Below are 16,557 nucleotides of genomic sequence, written 5' to 3'. Positions count from 1 at the left end.
GACGTCTTCCTCTCCGTAGCAGACCGTGCTCCGTGAGCACATTGACGGGGAATACTCCTCCTCCTCGGAGTCCGTCCCCTCCGTCTCGCCCTCCGACGGTGGGAGACTGCCTTCCTCACCCCCGTAATCCACCGTGCTCTTCGAGCACATTGAGGGGGGATAGGACTCTTCCTCCTCTTCCTCGGGAGGGGTGAGGGAAAAGGCACCCATGCCCACCCAAAACGGCTCATCGGTCTCCTCTTCCTCGGGGAAGACCGGGAGTAGCGCGCTATCCTCTCCTTGCTCTGCGCTCTCGGGCACTGGCATGGGAGAATACGCGTGCGGGGTTTCGGTCCTGCCGCCTCTTACCGCCCGGTGCGGGGGCTCTAGGGAAGCGGCGAGGTCCTGGTCCCTCCACATGCGGACCGCGGATTGGCGTAGGTGTTCTGCCATCTCCGCATCCTCCGCTTCCCGAGCCGCGCAGAGCATGTACGCGCACAACGGGTTCCTCATCATCTCCTGCTCGGAGACAGGGGCTTCGTGGTGACGGACCGGGGAAGAGCCGTGGTGGCGACGGCTCTTTCTCTTCCCTTTAGGCGCCCGGGTGGCGTATCCAGGCATACCTCTTTCTCTTTGGCTCGTCTTTCTGTGACGTGCGGAGGAACGGACACGACACGTAGCAGAAGGTGCAAACACGAACTTTACTTTGACAATGAACACGTAGCTTCACTGCGGTGGCGCAAGCACAACAAAGTGACACTCACACTGGCATGAAACTTAGACAAAGACGAGCACACGACACTGCGCGAACGCACATTAAATAAGTGAGTTACACAGACCCACGTGACCTCGAGACAAGGCACAGGTGTAACAAACGAACACGCTCACAAACAACCCACACCCACGGAAGTACAAACATGGACATAACAGCACGCAGACGACGTCATGACACGCCCACAGGGAAGGGTCCGGAGCTTTCACCGTGACAGTTGGTTCTCATAATTAGTCCTGTCCGGACACAAATCGCCATGACTTTCCAGGAAGAGCCCTGGAAGAACACGTCTCATGTGGGGAAAAAGATTTATGACCACTCTTATTTTCCGTATTTAGCCGGCTCCACAAAAGGCCCTCCCAAGTTTCAAAATGAAAAAATATTGTTTTCTGAAGCCAGAATGATATATTTAATCTGCAGTACATTTTACACTTCATATGCAAACGAGGAGAGCATTGTCCCATGGAGAAAGAAGCTAAAGTCTATAAGAAAAGTAAGATTCTGCAAGCTTATTAAAGGGGTCATTAGAACTGCAACTAAAGGTTTGTCATTATTTACTAGCTGTATCATTATAGATCTAATGTTATGTACTGTTAAAGCCAAATGTTAATGTGTGAATACAACATTAGCATAATATATCCTTAGTGGTTTATGGGTTTTATCACTGAGGAGACATGTAAAATGTTTCATTACAAACGTCACACTGATTAACTAATCCAATTCAAACAGGGCTCTTGACCTACTGTAGGAGGTGGTTATTCACTTTCCTCCACACGCCAAACCATTTGTGTTTAGTGGTATGACAAATGTAGAAGTGCTGAAACCTTGTGCATCAACTTGGAATCGAATGACAGCACTTCTGGGTTTAAATGTGTTGCTCTTGGTGCACACTGGCATGCAAAGTGCAATACATGCCAATCAACTCAATATCGTAATGCCTAAAAATACCTCACAAACTGTCTCCCATTTTGAAAAGTGTCAGATCTGGTTTGAGAGTGAGACACTTATGGAAGCTTGATTTCACATACTCCTTCATATCAACAAATACATTTGAAAGTGTAAAAAAAAAAAAACAACATCCCCCTGATTGCTTCTTGAGGAGGCTTGCTGAGACATTCACCACTTCGTCTGGTTTAGCTCCCCCTGCTCGCTGCCACCTGCTCGATCAAAGTGCTTTCCATGCTAATACAGAAGCTTCCCAGTCTCTGGCACGCTCCCAGCTGGAAGGGCTGGCTGGGTCAATAGTGAAAAGAGGAGCCTGAATACAAGTGTGATTGGTGTGTGAAAATGTGTGTGGCGGAGGCTGCAGACTGTGTGATGCTACATGTAAGGATGAGGACACATACCAAACGCAGCCAGACATGAAGCCCGTCTGCTGCCCTCGGGGTCCTGAATGGAGATATTGGTTTTACATGGCCAATCTTCATGCCTTTCATAAACCCTCTCCACACAAATGTATCGCTAGGGCAGAAATACGCTGAGCACGGCTCTCTCTGCGTCTCTGAACCGTGTGCACTTTGGTTTCTGTTTGCCTCATTTGTGGGGTAATTAGTTTCTGAGCCCTGTCCTTATTTTTAATTACAAGATTTCTTAATTCTATCCCATTGCACATTGGCAAGAGCTTTTAATGCTAATTATTTGCTCAAATTTTTATTATTTTAAAAAATCTAATTGATGAACTTCTGTGTACTCTTACCTTAAGTGTAGTTCCTGTTTGTGTCTGACTAGCTACAAACTGAATGAGCCCTGGTATTAATAACTTCAGACAGAGGTTACCAGGCACACAACTTGGTTCGCTCAAACCAGCACATCAGACAGAGGCTCCAGGCATCATCAGTGGAAACTAATTGAAAAAAAGGAACCAGATAGACAGTCCATGATTTCTCCTTAGTTTTCACTTTAAAACTTGACATTGTCTTTAGAAAGTCCAGCTCTGTTCACGATCTTCCATTCTTCTATCTCGTACTGCAGACAGTGGCATTATTTAACCATTTCACCAGACAGCTAATGAATACTCGTCAGTACTGTATTCTTCAAGTACAGTATGTTATATTTTGCCATGCAAAGTTCATTTGCAGGCCAGTGCCCTGTTGCTCTGACACTTCTATTTCCAGGACATATTGTGGTGTTTGCTTCTCCGGGGATGTTCCAGAGGCAGGAGGAGCAGCTGGAACAGTGGGGCTGGGAGCTAAGATGGTGGCAGGGTGGATGCAACTGCCGGTGGGATTTATTTTTCCCTCCTATTTTTCTCCTGTTTTTTCTTTTTTTTGGCAGTGCTTGGATAACAAACAGGGAGGCAGCAGATGTTTGGATAATTGCTCATTCATCATTAACCTCCCTCCCCGCCTCATTCTCTCAATTACAGAGTAGGTGGCACCAGGCCACAGACCATGGCCATCACTAGTATTTAGGGTGTAAGCTTAACAAATTATGCACCACATCAGGAACGGGCCCAAATGATAATGCAGTCTTTTGGTGGAATTTGCTCCTTAGGGTGTCATTGATTATTACTGTGATGAATAACTGTGTCTTCACGGTGGGCCGTGATTGGTTAGTGCATAAGGCAAAAGGGGAGACATGGTATTGAGGAGAATGGGACACTTTCTCTGCTGTCTTGGCCAGGAAGCAATGATGAAGCACCTGCCCCGATGCTTAAAATAACCTGAATATTGATGCCTCTTCCCTGCTGTTCCCTTCCTTCTTTCCGTCTCTATGTTGTTTTGAAGATTTTTTGCCCTGAACACATTGATAGATTTCAATATTATAGGGACTGGGCATTTTTTATTTATTTATTTGAATATCACACCTTCTAAAAATAGCCTCTCATTGGAACATGTAATAGTGCAGTTTCTCTGTGAGATTAGACCTTTCTGTGGCGATGGGTCTGTTCTTGTTTTCATTAAACAGCACTTACCCTCCTTGTTGGTCATTTCCCCTTTCCTGATGCCCTCTGCCCATTGTCATGGTGACAGGTTATAGTGAGCGGAGGTGAGGCCTCCCTCGGCAGTGTGGGGGGAAGCCCTACTGTTTCTCTACCCATAGTTCTTTGATCAGCAGCTCTCTGCTCTGGCTCAGGCCCTTGTCTTCACTTTTGCGTTTCTTTGTGACATTGGCGTTGTCCGAACGGGTTGCGGACCTAACGACACGATGTGCGGAGAGTCTGACGGGGGAAGATAAACGGTCAAGCCCTTGTAAATCCTCATCACCGCACCTACGTAAATCCTCACTTGTGACACATTTATGTATGGATGGTGCCAGGAGAGCTTTCAAATAAACTGCCCAGGATGGCATGTGAGGGCAGATAGGGCAAGCAATAAAGAGTCTATGTCCTGCTGAGTACAGCTGTCCTTGTGCTTCCTGTCAGTGTCAACATATATTCAGATTATATAACCCCTTAACGTTCTCTCCCAATAATAAATACCCAACCATAATAAGACTGTTTCCATTGGTGGTTTGTGTAATGAGTCTTCTGTCATAGCTGAAATGTAATGGACTGATATGACCAATAACAACCACTTTATAAGTCTGTCAGCATTTGAGTATTAATGATTCATTTTATTGCAAATCCATTACAGCCTACAGCCAAAGGCTGTAATGTAATGTAAAAGCCTTTGGCTTAAACTTAAAGTCCCAGTTTACACCTCTTTACTTACAATGTAAACAAAAGTGACCACAGCAGAAATGGCATTTAAGGGGAAGACATCGTTGACTGGTTTAGTTTAGCAGAATGCTCTCTGCTGTCCCCGGCGATGGTCTTTCCTCTGCACTTGCCCCGCCCACTCATCTTGCATGCCACGTGCTGCAATTAGCATGCCCATTCATGCCCGGCCTCTCTGCTGCTCCTGGGTGGCAGACAATGCTAATGCCACGCTCTGAGCCCACAGGTGTGCAATCTGCATTTGGCCGCAAGTCAGACGCTCCGTGTGCGTGGCAATCAAGAACAATGGGCCCCGCTGTGAGAGACTAGCCGCGGGGACAGCCGCCCGTGGGCTCGGATGTGCCTGTTCCGGCGTGCTGGAGGAGAAGAATGGGACATTTTTGGTCCCCAGGCTTACTCAGGGTACTTTTAAAAAATCATATGTTTTATACATAGAGCAGGAAAAAAAAAAAAGTGGGTTCGCAGGCAAGAAGAACACTTTCTGTGAATGTTCCTAAAATAGCACTCCAAAACGCAAGTCAGCAAGGTGACCCAGATGGTTGTGAGGGATCACTCACACTAATTAAACCACAATGAGTGGGGCACAAACTGCCCCACATGCTAAGTGTGGGACCATCTGTGAACACTGTGCATGTGACCTTCTGTGGTCTGCCTTCTAACAGACCGCACACCAGGACGTGTCTTATACTGTTGTCTTATAAAGGAGGAATGATGGCCCTTTTTAAGATCACACACTGATGGTGGATTTACATAGAAATGTTTGCTGTCTGGACTCTCTTTCACTGTAGGAGCACCAGTATTTTGTTTGTCATGCATGAAATTATGGGTTAAGGGATTTGAAAGTTTGCTTTTTTGTGTTCGCCCCCACCCCACCCCAACCAATGATTTATCCATGCATATACAGCAGTATATAAAGGCCCTCTCAATTAATAGTAAATCACATCATTCTCAAATATGTCAGGAGTCAATAAGCAACTCAGGGTGTGCTGGCGCCTAAATACTAATGAATTACCATTTTGATGTTCATCTAGGGGCAACCTGAGAACTCTGTTTGGTATTCACCCTGATGTCCTAATGAGTTGCCTATTAAGTCGAGTGTGTGGGGGAGGTGGGGGGTTCTAGTGTTAGCTAGTGATTATGAATCCATAATTGCGAAAGGGGATGACCCAGTTTCTCTGTCTGTTTATAACCTCACATGTGGACTCTTATTGTGTGCATGCAAAATGCTGTTAGACATCTGTAATTAGGGGAGGAAATGAGAATGGCACACCTGCTGCCCAGGAGGGGGGCATCAGTGGCAGTATGTGTGGTAGGAAAAAAAACGCTGCCATTAATTTGCTTCTCAGATTAGATTGACTTAGTGTGCAGAAGGAAAAACTTCAAAGCAACCATCAGTGTCTTAATGGGCACAGTATTGATTAAAACCGAGAACTGTTACTTCATTGTGAAATGAGGGAACATTAGAGAGATATGGGAGAAGAAGGCGAACTGAAAGCTACAATATCCTTGTCATTTTCCAAGGGCCTGAGGTGCTGTGACATTAAAGGTTTTTCCCAGCAAACCTTCACAGTAAGGTGAATGTCTTCCCCTGATGGCGCTTTACTTAGTAATGAGAGACTTTTAAAGGGCAATCAATCTGACCTTTTTTTTTTTTACACTAAACGTCAGCATATATGACATTACTGCCCTTCTGCATTAGTGTTCAGTGTATTTAATCTGCATGTTTTATGTGGTACTTATCACTGCCCCAGAAAAAGGTACGGGAAGGGTGCTACTTCCAAATGAGAGGGAAAAAAAACGTCTAACACATGAAGTGACTAGACTAGATACAGTGCTTGCAGGACATTTTAAGAGCCTTTCAAGTTTGCCATTACCATTTGCCACATTGATATGTTCAATGGATTCAGCGAATATTTTTTCCTGAACAGTCTACATACAAAGTCCACAATTACAAATTAAGGTTTGTTTTCAGATCTTTTGTCATTGTATTAATGATTAAAAGTAAAAGACTGAATCAGACAGAAAGAAACAAGTGGTCACTATGAATGAGATCCAGAATTTCTCTGTAGAAAGGGGCGAACCTTACAAACGTAACATCATTAGCGCAGGACTCCACAGTCAGGCCTTCATGGTGGAGTGGCCAGACAGAAGCCCTCCCTCACTAAAAGGTACATTAGAGCCCATGTGGTCACTGAATCGCTGTCAGAACATGAGTCTGGTCTCGCGATACGAAGAATGATGAAATTAAGAAGAATTCCCAGTAGCATGTATGGAGAAGAACAGACAGTGCATATGACCTCATTATTAGCACTCATACAGTCAGACATGGTGGGGGGAGAATTATGGTGTGGGGATGTTCTTCTGTGGCATTGGCTAGGAGACCAGTCACGATGGAGAGAAAAGATGGATATGGAGAAATATGGAGCACGCTTTTTCTGAAAGCCTTTTTCTGAGTGCCCAAGGTCTCAGGCAGGGGTTACGTTTTACATTTCAACATGACAATGATCCAAAGCATATCACCAAGAAAAAAAAAACAGAATTGCCTTCAGGTAAATGCTGTGGAAGTCCTGGATTGGCCCAGCCAGACTCCGAACCCGAACCCAACAGAGCATCTCTGGAGAGAATTGAAAATGGCCGTGCACTCATGCTCCCCATCCAACCTGGCTCAGCTTGAACAGTCATGCCAAAAATATTGAGAGAAACGCCCAACAGTAAGTTGTGTGTGGATTGTACTATCATTCTCAAAAATACTTCAGGCTGTGTCAAAGGTGCTTTAACCAAGTAAGTAAGTAAACATTATTTGTATAATACTTTTCTAACAAAAAGTTACAAAATGCTCAGAACAGTACAAACCATAAAAGTAAATGAATAAAACAAACATACAATTAGCACATCAATGATAATCATAATCCAAAGCATAAAAGCTTGTGAGTACAAATTAAGCATTAAGAAATTGCTTTAAAGTTTTGGCACACCAACAGCAGAAGTTCAGTTACCCCTATGCTTTGAACCTTGGAACTTCAAGGAACCTTTTGTTTCAAGATCTTTAAGGGCTGGTGCTTGTATGTGCAGTCAACAATTCACTGATTTATATTGGCGCATAAGCATAATTTAAAAATCTATACCAAATTTCACTGGCAGCTAATGGAGAGAGGCCAGACAGAACTGGACTGATACGTACCTAGTTTGAGTTAAAAGCCGTGAGGCAGCATTCTGAACCAACTGCAGTTTTGCCAAAGTAAAGAACGCAATGCAATAATCCAGATGGGATTAAACAAATGCTAAAATCACTTTTCAAAATCCTGCAAAGATAAGCTGGATCTGGAGGAGCAGGAGCTGGAGTTCTGATCTTTGCAATATTTCTGAGGATCGAACAAGTTGATTTATATGTGCTGAGAATTGAAAATTAGAATAAAAAATGACACCAAGATTCCTAAGGAAGTTATGAACATATGCAACTTCCTAGGAGTACTATCAAGACCCAAAACCTGCTCTCCATTTAATCTAAGAAAATGGCTTCAATACACTTGATTATATTGGTTACTCTACTGAAGTCATTTACAAAAGAGATATAGCTGCAAATTCACCAGCATAAAATGAAATGAAAAATATTTAATTACAAACCTTTTTAAGAAGCACATAAAGTGAAAATAAAATGGGGCTAAGAATGGATTCCTGAGGAGACCTACACATACGATGCCCTACTGAAGACACCTTATAGATAGATAAAACATAGATAGACACCTTATAGACAGATACTAAAAACATCCTGTGCAATAGATAAAAAAGCAAACCATTTTAATATTTGATGCAAAAATATTCCTACCCAATCCCCAAGCCAATTTAACAAAATAGCATGGTCCACAATTCCCCTCCAGACTCCAATTTTGTTTTTGTTTTATTTCAAATAAATTTTTCAAATGGTATTTTTTGTCATTATGGAGTATGGAGCATGTAGATTAATGAGAAAAATATATATTTAAAAGATAAACCTGATATATACCAAAATGTGAGAACCATTTCAAAGCTTTCTTTATGCTCTGTACACAGAGAATATATAATCAAACTGAGGATTAGCATGTGAGGATAAGCATGTGAGAAATTGTAGTAAAGTATAAAGCATTTGTCCACACTTTTTAAAGAATATTTGCAGTCATTTTGTTGACTAAACTGAGTATTAATTCACATTATTTATAATTTTTTTTTGCATTTTCTAAGTTGCTCAGCATTGTTAAATAGAACTGCTGAGCTTCTAGAATTTGTTTTACAGTTTCTTTCTCTTCTTTCATTTCAATCATTTCTTTAATCTATATGCCATCATCTTACCCTCTCTCGTTGTCTTGCTGTACCTAACATGGTGTTTTCCCTATATGTATTTACTACAATGCTCTGACATACAGTAAACGAGGCTTGTAGTAAAAGGTAATCTGTAAATGGGTCTCTAGGAGTGTTATCTTATGTAAGAGACCTGCAGAGCAGATGGACCAGATGGGCGGGAACAAAGCTTAACCTTCTCCACTTCCTCTCTGACTTCCTCTCTGTGCACGTGTACTGGGATTGGGGTTCATGGGACTACACACCTGTACTGGGACAGAATTATCAGGTTTGGAATGCAATGTTTTGGAATGTAGGTAAATGGTTTACATTTGTCTCATTTTGTTTTGTTTTAAGCTTTCTTTCTTTGTGTATAGTGGGATGCCATACAGTATATGGTCTCCAGCAAATCGATAGTTAATTATCTCTCTTCAGTACTGCTGTCCTGTGTTTTCCATTACGGGTTATATTCTGCTTTCTGGACCAATTAGGTTGCAGCATTTTCTTAATTTTTTGCTATATTTCTCTGCTTCCATTTATTATGGAATCTGTGAGTCCTTTTGTGGAAAAAGGTGTGTGTGTGTGTGTGTGTGTGGGTGTGTGGGAGACTGTTCACATGTGCACATGTCTGTTGAATGCATGTTTCTTCACCACCTCTTCTCCTCTTCTATGGGTGACTTGGAGAGCATAAAGTCATCATGCTGACTTTAATACAAAAGTACAGAGTCCTAATGACCACTCACCACCTCTATTCCTGCTTCTAATGACCACTCACCACCTCTTTTCCTGCTTCTAATGACCACTCACCACCTCTTTTCCTGCTTCTAATGACCACTCACCACCTCTATTCCTGCTTCTAATGACCACTCACCACCTCTTTTCCTGCTTCTAATGACCACTCACCACCTCTTTTCCTGCTTCTAATGACCACTCACCACCTCTATTCCTGCTTCTAATGACCACTCACCACCTCTTTTCCTGCTTCTAATGACCACTCACCACCTCTTTTCCTGCTTCTAATGACCACTCACCACCTCTATTCCTGCTTCTAATGACCACTCACCACCTCTTTTCCTGCTTCTAATGACCACTCACCACCTCTATTCCTGCTTCTAATGACCACTCACCACCTCTTTTCCTGCTTCTAATGACCACTCACCACCTCTATTCCTGCTTCTAATGACCACTCACCACCTCTTTTCCTGCTTCTAATGACCACTCACCACCTCTTTTCCTGCTTCTAATGACCACTCACCACCTCTTTTCCTGCTTCTAATGACCACTCACCACCTCTTTTCCTGCTTCTAATGACCACTCACCACCTCTTTTCCTGCTTCTAATGGAACACAGAGCAAACTTCACACCCTTAAATTGGACTTAATTTCATTGTTATAAGATCAGGAACGAAATCAGTTGCATTAGTGTATTAGTGTAGTGTATTAATGTCGGTAATTTTGCCAAATGGAAAGAGGTGATAATGCAGATTTGCACATTTCCCAGCAGGACATTTGACTTGTAAACAGCAATAGACTCAGAAATTAAAAGCATATGTTTAATGCCTTTTAAATGCAGCATGGACGTCCTGTAGAGACTCCAGGAGATGCATGCTGCCAAAGTGATCAGTGGGGACCAGTGACACACCCCCAGTGACACACACTCTATTCATGACAAGTATATGATTATGTGTGAACATTGATTGTTAATGGTCCACAGAGGCTCACAAAAAACTGGTCCATAGAAGCAATGTGTATTATTGATCATTAGTGTGGAAGAGTTCAAGGCATCAGTTCACTGTAGCGGGCTGGACTCATAATATTCTTGGTAGGTGTGTAAGGAGCTTCTTAATGCCCCATTCATACTTTACACAGCACACTGATTCAGGAACTCACATTATTAGCTGGTTGACCTACTCTTCTGCACACACACACACACACACACACACACACACACACACACACACACACACACACACACACACACACACACACACACACACACACACCAACACCTGTTCAACCCCCTCCTATCCTAGTGCTCATGTTAGACTCTGTCAGCCTGTTGAGCATTAGACACCTGGTTAGAGTGGCACAGTGGATGGGAGTTCTGTTGTTGGCCTACAGACAGAATTCACAGTTCAAGTGCTGGTCAAGCTCTAATTCTGTAGTTTTAGAAAGAGAATAATGGAGCATGCAGCTGAACATGACATCAACAGCTCATTAACATTCCACTACACACCTTTGTTAGTGAATTACTTGTTGTTCGGATGATCCACGCTGTGTGTGTATGTGAGAATGAAAGCGAGTGTGGAGTACATGCGCGCCACCTGTCCGCACAGCAAAGCCGAGGGTCGGGCCTAAATGCACGCGCAAGGCCACCATGCCAGCCAGCGCACTCTGGTCTTGACAACTTCATTACTCTGAGCACTCCGAGGTGACAGTCAGCCACAATCCTTATTCAGGCAATAGGACCTGACTGACCTTCTGTCAGTTGATGTAAACCAAACAAGCATCGTTAAAATTTCATGTAGAAAAAATTGAGCAAGAGAGAAGACGACTGAATTTATCCTGAGTAAACTCACTGCTTATGTTGGCTGATACTGATAAAGAGGCAATCATTTTATTTTTTAATTTTAAAAGTCCCCAGTATTTGGATGACTCTTACATTGTTATATCTGAAATGTAGGTGTTCATTTCACATCAGGAATGTTGCTGTGCATAGGCGTTTTAATGTTGGTGTGCCTTCCGAGAATTAAATGTCGAGTTCAGCATTTACATTCACATGCCATGGCATATATACGAGCCAGACCTGACGCTGTCACAACTCATCCGGGTTTGGGATGTACTGATTCGCATGACCCAACTCCACTTTAACCTCCCATGTTCTTTATGACGTGTCGCTCGAAGTGGCATCCTGCTTCATAATCGGACTGTGCGGGTGAGCAGCCGCCCGGAGCCGGACTGGGGGTCACGAGGATGATCAAGGGTAAAGATTACACCGAGCCCTGCTTGTAATTACCCCAGTGATACCTCTCTCCCCACGAGTGTCTGTGGTATATGCAAGGCCGCCCACGTGTGAGTGGAAGGGTGTTCGGGGAAGCAGTTGAGCGGCTCCTGCCCGGTGGTAGCATGCATGGCCACCCACCACTACCTCCTCAGCCCTTGACTTGCCATTAGTGTGTAGAGATTCTGACTTTAATACGGGTTCAGCCGGGCGGGTGATGTGCTAGACGTGCTCGTCTGTGGGAACCTTGTGCACACAGCACAGACTCACACGCATGGACAGCGACACAGGTTGCAGGAGGTGTCGCACGAATTAAACACCTGCGGCCGCTAACCAGCCAGCATATGGGTGCATATTATTGATTCAACCCTACCGCATCAGAGATCAGCTTACCAGACACAACCTGATTTCAGTCTGCTTCAGAACAAGAAGGTCATGAATAAAAAGGTTATGGGCTCATATGTAGTTTACTGTTAGGTCCAGGTCAGTGATGTAAAATAGTCTAATATAGGCTGTACAGGCTACCGATCTATCTGTCTATCTGTCCATTGTTTCATTCATTAATCTATCATTAATGGGGAAACAGATTTATGACATACAATCAGGCATTGTATTTGTACATACGCTGATTTTTTTGTTTGTTCCTTGTAACCAGAGGATCATATCACAAGAACCTTCCTAGGTGGTTAGATATCAGAAATCCATATTTTTATTAGCAGTGTTCTATGAATATCAGCCACCTGCAATGCACAGTCTGATATGCAGTACAACAGTGCAATATGCAACACTAGGATAATTGTAATCCAGTAAGTATAAAAATAACGAATAGGCAAGTCGTATGTGGTATGACTAATACAAAAGGCACTTAGGCATCAAAAGGTCATAACGTGTTATGAGTATTCAATACTAAGGGCACAGTGGATCCACATAACTACAAATGCATCAGTGCAAGAGTTCAAGATGTATTGAGAAGAGCTCCCATTTTGAGAAGGTGTTTTGGTGTCATGAGGTTTTGATCTTAATAGACCTGCACTGCTATCCAGAACGAAGAGTCGTATGAACAGGATGTGGGTTGGGTGGGAGGACCCCGCCAGATTTTTCCATGCCTGCCGCAGCTTCAGTATTGATCCTTGATAGAGGCCAAGTGGCAGCCAATGACCCTCTGAGCTGGCTCACAACCCTGTGAAGCAGAATCATATCCAGACTGATATTGATGAGGTCAAGATGCTCTTGGTGATGACCATTTTAAAACTGGACCAGGCTGTGTGAAACTAACATGGAGTCTCTGCAATAGTCGTAAAAACTTTCGAGACAAAGGTGCCCAGGAACTGGACTGATTCCATGTAAGTGATAGCGATGTCATTAATTACTATGGGCAAGTGGGTTGGAGCAGACGTCTATTATCATCTCCCCTGTTAAGTTGGTGTTGAGCCAAAAGCTGTTGCTCTCTCACAGTGACATATGGCGGTCAATCCCCCTCTAGTAGTGGGATTTATCATTATTAGTCATGAGGCTGACCACTGTGAAATTATTTGCAAATTTGATCATTTTGACAGATTGGTGAGCAGAAGCTCAGTCATTAGCATACAAGGAACAAAGGAGAGTGGTGGGCCACACGGCCTTGTGGGATACCATTGCTAACTCTGAGAGAGATCAGTGAGGGCCCAGTCTGGTGTATTGACTCCTGTTGGTGGGAAGGTTTGTAATCCACTGACACACTGAGTCACTGTTCAGCTGGGTCCATTTGCTGTAAAGAAGCTGACTGTATTAAAAAGCTGAGGTCAATTCCACAAACAGGATTCTGGCATAAACATCAGGTTTATGCAGGTGCTGCAATATGTAGAGACACCTGGTGTTGACAGCATGCTCTGCAAGGTGATTAGGTCTGTAGCAAACTGTATGTTTTCCAGCTGTTTAGAGGAGACTTTAAGGTAGGAGAGTACCAGTCCTTCAAATGTTTTCAAAACTGTGAGGTAAGTGACCAGTCAATAGTTATTCATATGAGATTTGGGACTTTTTGGGAGCTCTGCATAAGTGCAGAGACTACTTGACAATGTTTATATAAATACAGGAACAATCTCAGTGGAACAATTTTTGAAGGCAGCAGATGACCCTATATCTGGGCCTTGAGCTTTGCACTATTTTTGCGTTTTGAAGAGGGCCTGGACCTGTTTCTCAGGAACGGAAAGTGTAATAGGCTAGTGAGTGTGGAGGTAAAGGAACAGATTCACCATTCAGGGTTAAGGGTTAGCTGGGTTGAGGAAGGGCAAATCCTTCGTGATTTGAATGTCATGAAGAAAATATTTAATTACCCTAGGAGTGTGAATCGATGTTGGCAAGGCAAGGTGGGGGAGGGGGGCTTTTTCTGTAGTTTATGGTAGACTGAAGTCCCTGCCAGACAGCTCTTATGATGACAATGACACTAATGACTGCATTTCTGGAAACCAGTCTGTCAAAATCACCAAATTTGCAGACACCACAGTCTCTTTACTAATAATGAAGAATCCCACTAGCAGAGATGTTGACTGCCTCATGTCATCAGGTTCAAGCCACTACTTGGGAGATCAATACCAGCAAAACACTGAAGATGATAACAGACAACCACAAGAACGCTTCAGCTTCTCGTTCTGTGTAGATTATCCCCATAGTGGCACAAAAAGACAACACACAAACTCAATATAAAATCCTATTAGGAGAAAGAGGGCAATAGAACCTGCGAGATGAATGCTGAAGATGTCGGGCATGACCAAAGTGGAAATCACAGTGGGACTCTCCCAAAACTCCACATCTGCCCCTTGAGTGGTACATAGGCAGTCTTGTGCAGGCGTATGGCGTGCCGTAAGGGGCTGTCTGAGAGTGGAGTATAACAGGTGAATCTTGACAAACCATCACGCTTGATGAGTAGCCACTTTGATTACTTTGGCAGCGAATGAGACTCGGTGACAGTATGGAGCAGATCGTGCCTCCATCGTGGGTGTTCAGGATTCATCGCTGGGTGACGGCCTGACCGGTACGGCGGAGTGACAGGTGACTGTGACTGAGTGCCTGAGAGGCGGCGCTACAGATTGTCTGTGGTGGAGGAGCGGAGAGGAGCTCTGATGCCAAACGCCATGCTCGAAGCGTCCTCCTGCAAGAAGAGCTATCTGCAGAGGAACTTCACGGCTGGCTCCCTGTAGATGATCAGACATGCTTTAAAACATTTTGATATTAAGCAAACAAGTATCTCTTTCATATGATGTCTTTTGTATTTTGGGTCTACCATGTCCTTTTTTGATTTGTCAGTCTTAGTGACCACTGGTGAGCTGGATGTTAGAAAAATGGTTGGTGTGCACTGTTATGCCTCCTTTTGGCTCCTGATGCTGTAATCTCAAAGGTTTTCTTCTGACTGATCTCTCTCAGTAGTCTCACAGGTTTTTCTCTCACTGATCTCTCTCAGTAATCTCACAGGTCTTCCTGTGACTGATCTCTCTCAGTGCTCTCACTGATCTCTCTTGGTAATCTCACAGGATTTCCTCTCACTGCTCTCTCTCAGTAATCTACAACCTTTCCTCTCACTGGTCTCATGTTTCCTTTCACAGGTTGGGCTTCCCCATGATGCTGATGACATGTACGATAGGCATGTGCTACCTGCTGGCAACTCATGTTGGACTGGGCTGGAACATCTAAACCCCCTCTCTGCACTGTCAACTGGTCTCTGTCTCTCTGTGTGTGGGTGTTTGTCTGTCTAAGAGAGAGAGAGAGAGAAATAGCAGGAGAGAGAGTAGGATACAGTCGATGTGTGTGTGTGTGTGTGAGTTGTAAATGACAGTGATTCTAGGGAGAGATGACAAGCATACATACCAGACACCAGACTACCGATGGGCTCAGCAGAATGGGAGGCAGCAATCAGTGAACGAGGGTCTAGGCCCAAAGGCACGTGCTGCAAAACGTGATAAAACATTCAAACAAGGGAACTCCTGTGCATACATATGGACTTAGGTAGCAGTGTCTCCCGCTGTTTTACGGTGCTATTGCTATCTGTAGTGATGTTCTATTGTAGAGTTTTGGTACGTTTGTTTACATTTGCCAAAAGAATGACTAGTCAGAAAGTTCCTCACAGTTAATATGATTGTGTGACTATGAAATTACATGTATTAATGTTTCTGTGTTAGATATATTTTACAGGCACCATAACATCTGATGAAAGGGATATTCATATGTGCTTGTCAAAAATATAATCAGATTTTCCAGTCCTGACAGCCTTGTAATGATTTATTTTCCATTTCATTTCATTAAGTAAACTCATATTTCATTACATTTAAAATGATGGACTTTCTGAATCCATGTCATGAAGCTATGTTCGCATAGTTTAAATTGATAGACCATCTCTGTACATCTCTGATTTATTAGTCTGTCACCTATACTGTACACATAATAAACTAGAATAAAATCTTATATATTGCTAATAATTTTAGTGAATTCACTTTTATGTATGAGCTCACTTTTAGTTCACTCCTAATACAACCCATCGCTCCAATTACAGTTAACAAGATGATAAAATGGTATGTTATGTCCTTCATGTAGAGTGTGTCTTAACTTGCCCATTGCATGAACATATTTAAATCTAAACCTGAACCTCACTTCTGTCATTTTTATTCATTCATACATTCATAGTTATTTCTGTCAAATGTCCACTGGAACACATCTGCTTCTACCTGTGATTGAGGTGAAATGTGAAATAGTCATTTTACATTTACATTTACATTAAATGTAAATGTAAAATAGTCATTTGCAGTCCTAAAGCCCAAGAGGCAGTAGCAGTCAAGGAACCCTGCACCAGGGCTAAAAGGAACAG

At 43.2% G+C, this 16,557-nt stretch overlaps 1 protein-coding gene across 2 annotated transcripts in view; it reads left to right on the top strand.

The window, feature by feature from the left end:
• oca2 (oculocutaneous albinism II) overlaps positions 1-16,291 on the top strand; it is a 75,148-nt gene extending 58,857 nt beyond the window's left edge. For both annotated transcript variants that reach the window (XM_077014716.1, XM_077014715.1), the window contains exon 24: positions 15,302-16,291. In XM_077014716.1, the coding sequence (XP_076870831.1) occupies positions 15,302-15,389 (88 nt within the window). In that variant the 3' untranslated portion in view covers positions 15,390-16,291. The remainder of the gene's footprint in view (positions 1-15,301) is intronic.
• The last annotated feature ends 266 nt before the right edge of the window (positions 16,292-16,557 follow it).

Source organism: Brachyhypopomus gauderio, chromosome 8, assembly GCF_052324685.1.
Source record: "Brachyhypopomus gauderio isolate BG-103 chromosome 8, BGAUD_0.2, whole genome shotgun sequence".
NCBI classification, from domain to species: domain Eukaryota; kingdom Metazoa; phylum Chordata; class Actinopteri; order Gymnotiformes; family Hypopomidae; genus Brachyhypopomus; species Brachyhypopomus gauderio.
The sequence above is the reverse complement of the archived record's forward strand: the minus strand, read 5'-3'. Positions and strand labels throughout refer to the sequence as shown.